General features: G+C 43.3%; 1 protein-coding gene across 1 annotated transcript in view; it reads right to left on the bottom strand.

The window, feature by feature from the left end:
• Window positions 1–480: 480 nt before the first annotated feature.
• Window positions 481–15,349, bottom strand: part of LOC144097923 (multidrug resistance protein mrp-7-like) — a 75,176-nt gene continuing 60,307 nt past the window's right edge. The window contains exons 13-18 of the mRNA XM_077630523.1: window positions 14,374–14,478; window positions 12,036–12,230; window positions 10,065–10,223; window positions 5,261–5,427; window positions 2,410–2,604; window positions 481–665 (exon numbers count right to left, since the gene is read on the bottom strand). Of these exons, the coding sequence (XP_077486649.1) occupies window positions 500–665; window positions 2,410–2,604; window positions 5,261–5,427; window positions 10,065–10,223; window positions 12,036–12,230; window positions 14,374–14,478 (987 nt within the window). The 3' untranslated portion in view covers window positions 481–499. The remainder of the gene's footprint in view (window positions 666–2,409; window positions 2,605–5,260; window positions 5,428–10,064; window positions 10,224–12,035; window positions 12,231–14,373; window positions 14,479–15,349) is intronic.

Below are 15,349 nucleotides of genomic sequence, written 5' to 3'. Positions count from 1 at the left end.
AGTTGAGCTGTCTTAAAATTCCATGATTGCTATTGACTTCCATATCGGCGTGAACTTTTCCTTGACAAAATTTCACTAGACAACTTCCTGCTCTGGCTGATAATGCTTAGAGAAATGAAGTGGAAAGTACGTTCCAAGGCTAATAAAGCAGTCCCGCCCTCCACCCTGACCGCAGGGTTTCGTCTGCGATGAATAAGGACATACGCATTATTTCTTAGAAGTGGTATTGCGCCCTACAGCATAAATACGTAAACTGCGGTGTCAGCGCCATTAAAAAGCCAAAGAGGGGGGGGGGGGGGGTTGCACAGCTCATGCAAAGACGTGGTCGCGCTCTTGCAGCGACGCGTGCATGGCCCCTGTCACGTTCTGTGGTTGGCTTTATGTAGTCCGGCGCTGTGACGTTTTCAAAGCATGTCCTTCGTTATGGCAAATGTTATAAGTGCATACCCGTAAAGGGAATGAGCAGATCGATATGTATACCTTTATTGCACAAAATAGCTTATAGCCGACTAAAGTCATTTGATGACCTGTTTATTCGCTGACATTTGAATTCGGCGTACATGCCGGCAGCGAGCACCATGCTGAGGAAAGTTGAACTTTCGTCGGCAAGAAGCTGATGAACAGGCCCTGATTCCAGAACTCGACCATTGCCCATTACGACCACCCTGCAAAAAAGTGAAAGAGAACACACCCAATCTTACAAATACGCGCATTTTCATTGTTACGCCCCAGCGTATGGGCCACAGCAGATTATTAACTGATATTTCCGACTTCCTTTCTAGATGGACCAGATGTGCCCAGATGCAAAATCTGTCGACGTCCTTGAAAAATTGAGCACAATGCACGCTTTACTAAATAAATGTTTTGAACCATAATACAAATAGAATAATCCAGGACATAAAAATATCAATAACACTGATAAATAATATGGGCTCGATAAGTCCAGAAGTCGATATAATAATGTTTCGTGCACATCAGACACATTCTCTCCGAGAGCAAAAACTCTTTTCGCAAGTGCAAGTATACTTATGAAAGCACAGCAAGACCACCCATTACTAAGGAGAGTTTATGACATACAAAATGAAGCTCTAATTTTGCGTGGTGAAATTTCTTCTGTGAGTAAGGCGAATACTGGAAAATGAACTGTATAAACTTATCTGTGCCATAATCGTCGTGCCCGCAATCCATGCGGTCATCAGAAGGAGCGACAGAATTGGCACCATGAGAGAGTGAAATAGTGCGCAGTTCCAAACAAAAGGAAGCTTAACTTTCAAGTGTGTGTTCTCACAATTTTTTTTCCATTTTCAGCGGTCATAAGTAAGCTTCCCTCCATGTAAGCCGCCACGTTGAAAGTATATATCAGCTTCATCTTATCGGTACTGATCTATGGGGTAGAAGTGTGGAGGCTAACTAAAAGGGCTGAGCTTAAAACTCGCGAGCTGTGGAAAGAAAAATAATAAGTGTAAAGTTAAGAGAAAGGACGAGAGGGGAGTGGGTCAGGCAGCAAAGGCGAGTTGTATTTGAAATTGAAATCTTATTCCGCGGCAAAAGAATGTTGCGGGGAGGCCAGGTAAAAAGCTGTAAAAACAGCTTCAGGAGCTCTAACCTCCTTGCACACAGAGCAGCACAACACCATGCGACGAAGGCTGTGTACATATTGACACATAAGTAGGCTAAGCTAATTATTTCTGAAGTGAACGATATCTAGTAGAAATTGAGAAGAAATGGGCATGGGCAAAGCTTGTAGTGCGATGGCAAGATAGCCGATGGTCATTAAGGGTAACGGACTGGTTTTCAAGAGAAGGCACCCTAACATTCGGAGGTAGTCACGTGTACCGTCGAGGTTAGGAGGTTTGCGGGCATAACCTGGCCGCAGCAGGCACATGCGAGGGTTAATTTGAGGAATAGAGGGGAGTCCTTTGTCCTGCAGTGTGCGTAACTGAGCTGCTGCTGCTGATGTTGATGAATAAGTGAGCTTCAAAGAAAATCGAAAATTGGGTCCTTATAGTGCCTCGTAGCAGGTTTTTAAAGGAAAGAAGTTGGCTCTTAATTTGCTTGCGGAGTTTGCCATTGTCCCGGGTTCGAGCCCGACCGCGGCGGCTGCGTTTTTATGGAGGAAAAACGCTAAGGCGCCCGTGTGCTGTGCGATGTCAGTGCACGTTAAAGATCCCCAGGTGGTCGAAATTCTTCCGGAGCCCTCCACAACGGCACCTCTCTCTTCCTTTCTTCTTTCACTCCCTCCTTTATCCCTTCCTTTACGGCGCGGTTCAGGTGCCCAACGATATATGAGACAGATACTGCGCCATTTCCTTTCCCCCCTAAAAACCAATTATTATTATTATTTATTGGCATTGTCAAGCAATGAAATATTATGCTCTATATCTGTACAGGTTTCGACAGGTCACTAACCTGTCGTAATCCAGTATGGTGTCCAGTCTGTGAGCTATGGTGATGAGTGTGCAGTGCGAGAAGTTTTCCCGCAAGGTTTGCTGCACCTTGCGGTCCGTGTCCGGGTCCATCTGCGACGTGGCTTCGTCCAGCACCAGAATCTTCGTGGCTCGCAGGAGGGCGCGAGCTAACGACACCAGCTGGCGCTGACCACAGCTGGGTAAGCCAGTGTCGGCAGAAAAATATGAATCCGTACTGGCACCTTCGTGAAGCGCATTCGATTAACAACGCAAAGATTGTGTTCTATCTATTATTGGTTGGTAGTGAAAAACTGCGCTGCTTAGGGTCTCAGCTAGTACTAAGGAAAGTGGGAAGAACTTTCTTCTTGTCTGCATCGTTTTTCACAACTTTCATGTGGTTAGTCTTTCTGTGCTCTCAAGCAGCGCAAGTTTTTACTATACCCATTTGGAACGCTGAACTAACAGCAGACTTTCCTGCAATACATAAACTTTTCAGTTATGAGGCTTAAATCATTAATCATTCGTCAAGTTTGGCGGCATCACTTTTTCCTATAAGCAAGACGTAAAAACAAAGAATAGACATGAGTGCATGGAAAGAGTTGGTATTTATTACTACCTGTCCACACTTGGCGGAGTAACTTTGAGGAAAGGCATTGTTTTGGGCGTATTTGGTGCTATGGTCTTTGTACTAATTAGTCCTAGCTAAGATTACACGAAGTATCAAGGCATAGTTTTGCGATGATACTTCGCTGACGTGAAACTTACTCATGAAGGTATTCTGCGTGTTTTTTTTCCACTCGTGGAAGCACAACACTCCAGTTTATTCAAGCTATGCGCTTCCTACCACTTCGCAAGTTACTTTGTACTGAACATGTTGAGTTCAAGAAAAGGCGTTCGATTAAGTACATTTTATAAAGTTTTTCTGAGAAAAAGAATGAAGGCCAATGTGCTTTCCTGTTTAATATTTCTCTCACTGGCACAATTTACTTCCTTGCGTGATGTTCGCGTGACTTTATAGCTAATTCAGGTATGCCTTAAGCTAAATCTTTTTGCATTACGAACCATGCGTATTTATGTGCTAATGCCATAGGCATACCAAAGGGCAAAGAACTAAAACAGGCGCCAACATTCTAACTACCACAATACACTTACTCTGAACTGCGCCAACCAGGTATCATTAGTGTTACTTCACGCTGAGTCGCAAACGCCCTATAGTCATTCAGCTGCCACGGCTGAGTAGGTATGGGCCTCGCAACACTGTACAAGAAACTGGACTGCGGACGAGCGTGCTTTCTACATGCTCCCGCAGGTATATATCGCGAAATAAGTTTCTTTTCATCTGAATTGTCTTATTGTGCCATAGTTCCGGCTGAAGTTTCATTCACGCTCCCATGTATTACTTTCTATTAAGCATCGCTGAATTTTCTTTTTGTTTCGCCAAGAAAAAGTATCGTTAAGTATAACTGATTGATAACATATAAATCAGCCGTCTACAGCAAATTCGACAACTTCCATTTCTTATTACAAACCAGTGCTGAATACAACACTAGCAATAAGACTAACAACGATAGACAATCAGCATTACAGGGAAAGGCAGTGAACTCTATATAAAAAGATTTATACCTGGTAGCGTTCACGACAACGTACAATATTCCACATTTGCAGGACATTTACACAAGAAAACTCTTTGTGTACGCATTTTCTGAAGTATTAAGTGATCACAGAATATTTGTCAGTAATTATGAGCACGCATTTTTTGAAGTATTATTGATCACAGAATAATTGTCAGTAATTACCTGAATACAGATGCTGGACATAATTTGCGTAAGATTTTCACTGTTTCCGAGAAACCACGACCAAACTACGGTAAACAGTCGATAGATCACAAAATCATAAATTTATGCGATAAGTATCCAGTCCTCAAAATAAGAAGAACACGTAGAAGTCTGCAAACTTTAAAAAGCCGAATTCGATCCGTCATTACCTCAAGTACACAGTCAAATACATATGACAGACCCAGATAAGTAGTTGCAATGGTATTGTGTTATGATTTTTATATTGTACACAACGTGTCCATGTGTACAAAATTTCAACGATAACATGATTTGTAATTGTGCGTTAAAGTTCATAATCGTGCTTTGTGTGTAATTTTTTACGCGGTGTTGTTTGCTAGAGCTGTGTACGCGCATTCTTGCTGTGTACATGCATTTTGCACTTAAAACCGATGCTGTTGCGCCCAGTGAGGCCAAGGCCTAGTCAGGAGACTAGTTACCAGCTTTTGTACTTTCTCACGGAGAGTATCATCTGTTCACCAAACAACAACAAATAAAAAAAATAAAAAAAATGTAAAGTTCCAAAAAGGCGGCAAAGGTATTTAAGCCGCCATATGGAAAGTGGATATGGGCAGTAAAGTTTTTGCATAAACCTTTTTTTTTATTAGCGTGTTGTCAGCAAGTAGTGAATAGAGCCACAATGTAATGCTGCACCAGTGCAGAGCCAACAGACGCATGCAGCTTTACAATTCTCGCTATGCCTGCGAACTACTGCCATTCAATTATTTCTAAAGCTTATAGTACCCAATCGCACAGGTTCCCATTTAACGTTTTTATGGTAAAAACGTTCCCAGACTCTCAAATATCAAGTTTGCTATTTTGTGAAAAAAAATCGTTAAAGGCTGTTGTTCTTAATTAAATTATAGGAGACGCAACAATGCAACATATCTTAGAAAGAAGAGGCGTTACTTCGAGCGAGGCTATTCTGGCTGTTCTACTGGCAAATATTTCAGTCATAGCTAGGGTCATTACGTGTATTAAAGAAGCAAGGAATAGAGGCAGAAAATAGAGAGAGCTTACCTCAAATTTCCCCCTTTTTCACCTATCGTCATAGAGAGTCCTTTAGGGTTATTTTCCACGTAGTCACTCAAGTGTACTCTGCGCAGAACTGTCCACAACTCGGCGTCCGTGCTTGTCTCCCGAGGGTCCAAATTTTCGCGAAGAGTCTCTCCCCACAGCGAAGGATCCTACAAGAAAGTGAAAAATTGTCAAAATTTACCTTCGGGAAGCATGTCTTCTTTGCAATTGTATGTCAGCAAGTATATACGCTTCATTTTTATATCAAAGCGCCATATTAAGCAGGCCGTTTTATTTCCGCAGCCACCAATCCTTCCAGAGCGAATAAATATGCTAAGAAAGAAATCCGCACACGTCCTCGTTTCGGTAATTTATGCAGTGAAATTCAATTATTTCAAGCTGAGTCATCAGGCAGCTGCACATAAGGTGTTATCTAAAGCGTGCTTACAACGACAGAGCACTTTTTTAAGCGGAAATGGGGAGAGCGTGGCGCGAGCTTCTGACCGCGCTTTCGTTGTTCTTCTCAAAGATATCTTAGGCGTTGCTCTGGTCCGTAGCTAGAGGTTTTCAAACAGTCTAAGCAACCTCGGCCAGAAAACTAAAGAGGCGTGCGGTGCACGTAATATTGCCTTACCATTTGCGGGAAGGTAAGCGGAGCCTTCAGCGCATAGAGGGACGAATGACAGGGGTATCTCGCACGTCAGAAAAACGGCTCGTTGCTGGCTGTGCGCTGCCATATTCCCCATTCGGCTTTTCCTGATATTCGACGCAGAATTTACCGCTTTTTACTGCACAACATTTTTTGACCAAATAATAAATTTAGTCAGTAGCCACAAAGAATACATAAAAATAAATGAATGCCGAGAAGGTAAACAATTAGGAGTCTCCTTGAGCCCACATACTCAAATTTAAAGTGAAGGAGCCATAGTTATTTGAACCAAAATTTCATTTCAGAGTTTTTCAACTGGTCTTTATTAAGGTGATCCATAAAAACGCTTCGGGGGCTTTGATTTCATTGTAACTGTTCATAATAGAAGCATGAGCGAAATTATTACGACGGCACCGCTCTTGGCGATTTCATGTGAGGCAGAACCTGGGTTTTTACTATACTTAGACAAAGACTGGGAAAAGTTTTTAATGAAGCAGTAGCAAAACAAACATGATTTCTCACACTAATTTTATTGCAATGCGAGTTACGTAGGTAAAAACCTTTTCTAATTAGTAGCATAATTTATTGAAAACTGCTTATGCTTTCATGTTACAACGAAGTTAGCACAGCAAGCAGCCCCGGCTCGGGAATGGCATGCGCAGACAAGATATCCCAATAATGACGCGCACGTCCGGTTGTTCTTCAGGACTTTCTAATTAATATTTAGAGCAATAAATTGTTTAGATTTGGCGTTTGAGTGAGCTAGCTAAAAAGTACTCTTTCAGTCTGGTTACGTCAGGGAACATCGTAATGACTTCGAATTTCTTGCTTCGTGAGGTCTGAAACTAGTAAGGTGAAACTGCATCTCATCGAGGCAGATAGAAAGCAAGCGCGAGCTCTCAGCTGACAAAAGTACATCGGCATATATCTACATTCCACAGCTATTCTAGTCACTATACCAGATGTAATGCTATGGACTAAGTACAATGACAGACCGCACCTTTTCGGCGATCAAAGCTTTCACTATCTTGATATGGCAGAGAACGGAATTCAAAACGATAGTTTTACCGGGATCGCAAACAGTTCTCAGACTTTACACAGACTAAACAGTAATTTGTATTTTCTCTTTTGCAGGTGAAATTTTCCCCCATTATTAGGAATTTCCCACAATTCAGCAGCAATGGACCGGCTCGCATCCGCCGCTTCGGCGGTCGTGGTTACCCCAGCGTACGATAGTGACGATTCCAACAAATCACAGTCCGTTCTAACATGATGGCTTCTATATTATTGTGACTGTTCTGCTGGCGCCAGAAGTAGGTTTCCTTTCAGCGCCAAAAAATAAGTTCACCCTGTCGGGGATTCCCGGTGGGTCACGTTCTTAATGCAACCTCTGCGGTCACTAATGCTGAGTCAATCGATGAAGCCGTGGGACAACTCACTAAGTTCAAACGGTGAGCAAAAAAAGCGACGGATGATTAAACGTGCCTAGGCCAAATGCAAATTAGGTACACTACCTCGCTTTTCACCTCGGTTTCAGTTTCGGTTCCAGGCTCGGTTTTTGAGCTCAACGAAACTTCAGACTAGGGCGAAATCGCTCAGTGGGAACATTAGCGCTAGCTCCCCAATGAAGTCGTGTAGGGTAGGTTGTGCACTTTTGCATGACAGGCACTGCGACGACCATTGTGAGGGGAAGAAGGCATGCATGTGGTAGATGTTCGGAAGGAGTTCGTCTGGAGCTGGCACCACTCCTTGGCGTTCGCGCCGGATAGGATCGGGTGGAGTGGTGGGAGTGTTTTTCATTGCACTCTGCATTATTCGAGAATGTGCGAGTATGAGAATGGCTCTGCCGGTTGAGCATCGTTACGTGTGACCACCCGTCGCCTGGCTCCCGGCATGTAATCACTTGAGCCAGCGCGTGTGCGCGCTGGTTTTCATGAAAGGACGCCTGGCTTGATGTCCATATCAAGCGTACCTTGGAAGTGGGCTGAGGTTAAAGGGATTCTTCAATATCTGTAGCGCATGGGGAGTGGTCATTCCTATGCATAGACCCGGCAGGCGGTATGGGAGTCTGTGACGATCGACGTTTATTGTGCTCGCTTCATTACGTGAGCATGATGCAGCTTGTAGTACGGTGACAGCAATGGCTGCTTCCGCCGAACGACTCGAAGTTAAGGCGACCGATGCGGCAGCCTGTGTGTGCCAGTCCTCGTTTGTGACCACCACGCACATGGTCGGCTTGTCGGAGTACCTGGCTGAGTCAGTATAGGGTGTGTACGGTTTGTTTACTATGGAGCGCGTGAGTTCATGTACTCGGGAACATCTTTTCTCACTCTGATAATCGGCATGCATGTTTCGGTAGAATTCGTATCCCCTGTACTTTCGCACACAGCGTGGGCGTGTGGTGAAGGGGGGTATGGTGCCGGGTACCCGGTACCCAAGGCGATCGAAGATGACTCTGCCTGTTCGCGCGCTTCAGAGGCGGAGAACCTAACCGGCACTCTTTTATTCGGTGAGTTCTCCAAATGAACTTTGCATGACCAGCTGGAGCAGGTCTCTCTCTTATTTATCGCAGTCGCCGCACTCCTTGAGCGGCACGCTATGTCTAAGAGGCTAACTGCGGGCAATCACCTTGCGGCTCGCAGGTTGTGTAGTGCAAGGTTCCTAAGCCACTAGTTCAATGGAAGCTTACCTTGAACTGAGCTATCGGTTACCTATACACATGTGCGCACCATCCTTTTAGCAGCTCGCATGTCTCCGTAGATCTACTGCGGCCGTGAGCCACGCTGCGGTTTTAGGAGCAGTTTTGACAATACTAAAAGGTCTGTCAGTTCCGCAAGTTACGCTTTTATAACGAAGTGCAATAGCTTTGCTAGCATTTTTTTCTAGAAAGGTAGTGCGCACAACAAGGTAATAATGAATGCGTCTCTATTAAAAATAGCCTATGTCTATAGTTCCTCGCTTCCCCGTTAATGGCTGTGCAGCGTTCATAAGCTCCTCGGTAGCACTCACTGCAAGCACTAGCAAATGCAAAGCAGGAGGCAATGCGGGTAAGACTCAAGTCTTTGTGCAACACTCTCAGCATTTGTTATTTTAATTAGTTCGGCACGCCGACGAGCATTGCAAGTCCATCGCGTCAGTTATTAGCTCAAGGCAATGATTTGTCGTCTCATAGCGGGTGCATATGTTGAAGAGAAAGTGATGTGACGTAACTACGTTATGTTACATTTTCTTCTACTTGTTGAGTAATTTATCCTTGCTGATCTTTTAAATGGGACCAATTTGTGGTCCTGTAAAGTGAACTTATTTTTATTTAATATATATATCCCGCCTTTGGTTTTTCTCTACAGCAGTGTCACGCCCATCTATCGCAGAGCTTGAGCCAGTAAAGAAGAGAGCATGCATGGTGTCGCATCAGCCAACAACAATGGGCGAAAAATAAAGTAAGGGCGGAGTTTGGATCGATTTCAGAATCAATATATCAGCCCTTGATTGTAGAAAACATTGCATGTGCCCCTGATCTACCGTCTTACCTTACACACTCATCCAATTTTTCTTTAGTGAACAACGTGCACCATAGACCGTAAAGTTTATTTTCCGCACATGCTGATGCTTTTCACGTTTACTTCTCTTACTTTATTACTTCCTTTCTCCCACTTCATGCCTTTCACCCGGAAGCTGCGATGCGACTTTGCTCTCCTTTCGAGCCAGTTGGAGTTTTCGGCTAGAATTGTTCATTTTAAATGTTAATCGATTGGTCGAAAAGCTTCATTTATTATCCAAGCGTTATTTAGTGCTTTCATGGACACCACTTTTCTATTTGTAGAGGAGGCCAGTGCTTTTCTTTATTTAAAAAGACTTCTTAATATTCATCCCATTGGTTTTGTTGTTATTATATTCATGCTTTTTCAAATAACTGCCGGCCTTATGTTTCAAAATGGGAGGCAGTATACATTTTTGTTTCTTTTTACGGGTTATGATGGTTCGCTCTTCTTTCAAATATCCCGTTATTACTAATATATCTTAGGCTGCGAGTCCTTATTAGTCAATGACCAACAGAAATAGGAAATGAACGATGCAAGCATTTGTGCCGCAGAGGAAAATTTCAGTATTTTATAAAGTTGAAAATGTTTTTGTTTAGGCAAGTGCACTGTTCGTTACCTGATGTATGACGCTAATTGCCGAGCGAAGTCTTTTCGACGGCACATCATGGATGTCTAATCCATCAATGGTGATCCTCCCGGATGTTCGCTGAATCATGCCCAAAAGAGCGAGCACTAGTGAGGATTTTCCAGCTCCCGTTCTGCCTACGATGGCCACCTGAAGTTCAGAGAAGGACAAGTAAGGTTCGCGAGGAATTGCAATGCCATACCTATGCGCGCAGCATGATTGTAATCTAATATTTAGGCGCATCTTTTCTTCGTGTTTTCTGTCTTCTCGCGCTGTTTCACCAAGAATCATTACCAACTCGCTGAAATCACAGCTTTAATTAACGTTTCTCTTAATCGAATTAACTATGTTAGTATACATGGAGCCTGTGGCACTGGCCTCAGTGACACAAAGCGATAAACACCGAGCGACGGCAATGGGCTGTGGCTATTTCTAACTGATAGGATTTACTTGTGTCTAACATTCGGTAGATCAACAGAGAGCTAATGTTAATACATATTTTAACCACATATAGTGGAGAAGACAGACCACTATTTTTCAACATAATTTTTAAAAAGCTGCGTAAGGGTTCTTTTTTGTTTGGCGTCCACACATCTCACAGAACGTTTCATGATTGGTTCCTTGGAGTGGTCTGATCCTTTGTGCCGAATTTAGTTTCAAGTTTCATGGCCTCAAGCGGGGCGATAACTACGGAGAACGTTGGGATTGTAACGTCACGAGTTGTACGCCGGTCGTCATTCGCTGTGCGTTTGCTTGAAAAAAACTCTAGCTCATTTCTGGTGATTTCAAAAAATTAATGATTTATGCTATCACTGTCAGTACCCAGTTTAACAATTCGATGCCATGCTAGAGCGTTTGTAAGAAAATCCGTGACGTCATTTGTTGGTATTTTGTGCCGTCAAACGTTGGCCAGGACAGAGTCTCAGTTTTCTTGTTTTCAGTATTTATAATTTTTATCTTGTTTGGTTTCCAAAATCAATTCTGGAATTGTGGACATAGACGTTCAAGAAATATAGTGCGATAAATAACTCATAATGTTTGAAAGTCCTTCTTTAGGACTGAATTGAAAGCGTGCAGCTAAATATCATGAACTTGTTAGGGAACCTCTTGCATGAACTTGAAATACACGCCTGGTTAGGTAAAACCGGTAATGTTTGCGTACTTTAGCGTGTTAGTTCGAAATAAATGCGCGGGGCATTATTTTATTGAGCTTGTTCGTGTGACCTATTTCTTTTTTTTTTGTTTTCTCTGGTAATATGTACATAGCACAGGGGGCCGAATTTTGGCTTTATTGCGTTATTCGAAAAAGTACAATCATTGCGCGAAGACCAAAACGATTTGCTCGCGGAATGCAGTTAAACTATTTTGATAATAATTTTCTCTGTTTCCTTCATGAGTCTTTTGCGCATTGAACATTGTTTTTGGATGTAAGTGATTCTTTTTATTTCGCTGTTTTGCTGCGTCTTTTCTTTTTGGTTATCTATCTTTTTCTGGCTATCGATCGCTTCTCGTTCATTATGAATTTTCTTCCTTCGAACTTGGCAAAACATCGACCTACGATGACAGTGAGCGCAAGTACCAGAATTTGGCACAAAGGCAACATTCAGGAAAAATTATTTACAATGTTCTTCACAGTTCTTTCCATTGCCGCTACTACTATTAAGGTTTATAGGGTTTAACTTCCCGAAGTGACTCAGGTTATGAGGGGCGCCGTAGGGCAAGGCTCCGGAAACTTCGACCACCTGGGGTTCTTTAGCGTGCACCCACATCGCAAAGTACACGGGCGCCTAGAATTTCGCCTCCATCGAAATTCGACCGCCGCGGCCGGGATCGAACCCGCTTCCGGGTCAGGAGCCCAACACCATAACCGTCACAAGCAAGGTCGTGAGAAGTAGACTTGAAAAATTCAAAGCAACCGGAGCCATACATTCGATATGCAAAATTCAGAAGGCAAGCGGTTACCTTTTCTCCAGCGTGTGCTTCGAATGAGATATCCTTGAGGGCATTGTTCATGATTTCCATGTTGTAGGAAGCGCTAAAGTGTTCAAACCTGACAACACCGTATTTCGGCCAGATATCGTCGTACGGTTCGACGAAGTGGCTACTAGCTTCCGAGGTTGCGCCTTTAACAGGACTACCATGCCGAGACTGCTCTGGCTGTAAGAAAGCAAGAACAAGAGTAGTTAATTTTTATGAGCTTTAACTCTGAGATTCAGTATACTTCTGTAGCCCCATGCTTAATCAAGCTTTTGCTTGGGTAACCTGTCTCAGCCGAGTTGACCCACAGCCAATTTGTATTTCTATAGCAATGCAAAGCTAGCACGATATTATTAGAATGATATATCGTCAGCAAATCCGTCCACAATTTTCTTTTTTTTCATATTCAACGCATAATGTGCTGTCACTGCGGATGCTGGTTGATGATGACACTTGCGGTAGTTTGTAACGGAAACTTTTAACTTTCCTTAAAAGCGAACGCCATCAAACGCGCTCCTGTCATAACTTGCTGTGCGAGAAGACACCTGCACTACGCGCAATGCTCCCAGATTTTACACCGAGACGAAACCAGATGCCATCGATTGCCTAAGCATTGATTTCTCGAAGGTTATTCTCCGTCTATGACTCAGTTGTAGAATTCATGTGGTACCAGGCAGTGTCTTCTCTGAAAACAACACCATGCCAGTTCTAAAAAAAGAATGGGTCAGGAGGGAGGCGTATGGAGTAAAAATACATCATTAAAAAAATCGAACGTCATAACGAAAGAAGGAAAAAAAAGTGAACGGCGAGAGAGAATAACTAAATCAGTTGGCGAGTATCTTGTCATCTGACGGAATGAATACGTTCTTCATATTGATTTATGGGGTTGAACGTCTCAAAGCGATTTAGTCTATTATGAGGGACGCCATAGTGGAAGGCTAGGAAAAATATCAACCACCTGGGGCTCTTTAATTGTTTAACGCTCACTGATATCGCACAGTAAATGGGACTATAGCTTTTCGCCTCCATCAAAATACGACAGACAAGGCCGAGATCGAAACGGCGTCTTTAGGTCAGCAGACGAGCACCTTAACAACTGAGCCACTACGGCGGACTTTTTTTTTCCTCAGTTATTTAACCCGTTGTTGAATCTCCTATACTCAACATCAGGTCAGGGGCTCAGGTATGGTAGCGTCGTCGGCCGTACAAGCAATACAAAAAAGGTTCAATAACAATATTCCATTGCGCACTAAAAATACACAGGTAGTCGATAATTACCCGCAAACTTCCCTCCAACCTCTCCAGAACACAACTGCTGCTTTCAGGCGTGTAATAAATTTTGTATTAGCATTCACTACGACTACGTAAATACGTACGTTTTCAGGTAGCAAGCTATTTCTATGTGGGTGACTCGTCTTTTCCAGACCTTGTTTTTTATTTTTCCCAGTGGGTGGCACCAAAGACGCTCTATGCTGACTCGTGTGGCATTAAAGTATGACTTTGATGTGGAACATGAGTACCTGTAGTTGCGTAAGGTGATTCCTTTAAAGCGTAACTTTATTTACTTCATTTGCTGTCAATAGACGTTGTTCTCGTTCGCGTCTATCACCGCGACATAATTTTGCGCGGTTGTCATAACTGCGGTCCGTGCTACTGACATCCTTATATTTTTATCTTCAATCCTCGCAGGTCCCTTTGTGTACGACCCGTATTTGGAAGTGCCTACTCAGTGAACTTTGGTGCACGCCAATTTCTGGGCCCCGCAGCTGCGAAGGTGACAACTGCATGGCGGCAGCTGACCGATCACTGCTGTTACTGCATCTGAGCTGAAACTCCACTAGCCATGCGTCGGCAATTGCAGTAAAAAAGTGAATATCGCCATACGCGTTCTGTGAATAGTTGCTATACTTCCGAAACCAACTACAAGCGACTGCCTTTGCCTAGAACACAGTGGGAGCTTCTAGGCAACCAACATGACCCCAGACGGCGGCGATGGTTTTTGCTGTATTTTTTAGAACGAGAACGTGCCCAGTTCAAGCAGCGCCCATTCGTGCCTATGTGTTTTCTTAACCTGTCCAGAATGCAGACCTCTCACATAGCTTTCAATGGACTCAATACAGATCACGAAAGCATTTTAAGTTTCGCAAAAAAATCTTCAACCAATCTTGGGCGACTTAAACCCCCACTGCATAGAGGCTTGTTAAAGTACGCATGTTGCTTAACAACACGAAACCTTCTTCTAGAACAGCAAAAAAGCTCTACTTTCGTTGCGCACGCTTATGGCACGCTCACCGAAGGGGATGAAAAATTGTTACTGCCTTACGTTTTCGGCAGGCAGTTCCGTGTATTCCAGAGCACGTTTGAAAGCAACGTCGCCTTGCGCATTCCAGTATATAACAATAAAAATCCCAGTAAGAGCAAAGGGCACCTGAAAAGTCGCATAAAAGTGACTTGTAAAAACAGCAACGATAAGTGTGCTACCCAGAAAATTATTGTAGCTTGAAAAGAAATCATTGTTATGCGCAGACAAGATCAAAGACATGTCAATACTTGGACAATTAATCTTTACGCGTAATGTTCGTACCTTACAATTTTTATCAAAAGCCCATCTAAGTTACTGTGAGCAGGTTAATAAGAGATATAAACAGCGAAACATCGAACGCTAGTAGAAGCCATACGGGGCTGAAATGGCACCGCCTAACAGGCAACGTAACAACCACAAGCGGGTGCGATGCAATTGAAAACATCTATAAAAAGTTGGCGAATGGTGCCGCTGCTGCCTGCGATACGTTGCAGCTGAGGAAGTTATGTGATTCATAAAAGGAAAACATGGGAGTCTATGCAACAAAATGTAAAACCCCCTTACATTAAGCTCACGGGAAAAGAACTGTCAATCATCGTAAACAGCGCAGAGTCGCTATGAAGTACATAGGGACTAATAGAAGTTTTCAGTCTTAGTCCTAAATGTTTCTTAGCAAATTTATCGGAATATAGCTTGCAAATGAAGCACGTTACAAGAGAGTAAAGCATTATTTGCATAACTGCTTAACTAGTTGGCACCGAGCCGTGCGGTACCACAAATTAAGTCTGAGACCTGATACTTATTCGTCCACCTGATACTTATGCATCCTAAATTGATATGACAATGTATATTGCCGCGAACATTCGCAGTGTTTGTTCATTCTTCAAATCTGCCGCAACGCAACTTTATCGCTTTGTTTGCGACGCAAGACGCGGCTAGATTTATCTCGATTGATCCCAGCCTGGCAGTGCTGATTCTACGTTGTTCCGGAATGTTC

The sequence above is a fragment of the Amblyomma americanum genome, chromosome 7 (assembly GCF_052857255.1).
Source record: "Amblyomma americanum isolate KBUSLIRL-KWMA chromosome 7, ASM5285725v1, whole genome shotgun sequence".
Classification (NCBI taxonomy): Eukaryota; Metazoa; Arthropoda; class Arachnida; order Ixodida; family Ixodidae; genus Amblyomma; species Amblyomma americanum.
The sequence above is the reverse complement of the archived record's forward strand: the minus strand, read 5'-3'. Positions and strand labels throughout refer to the sequence as shown.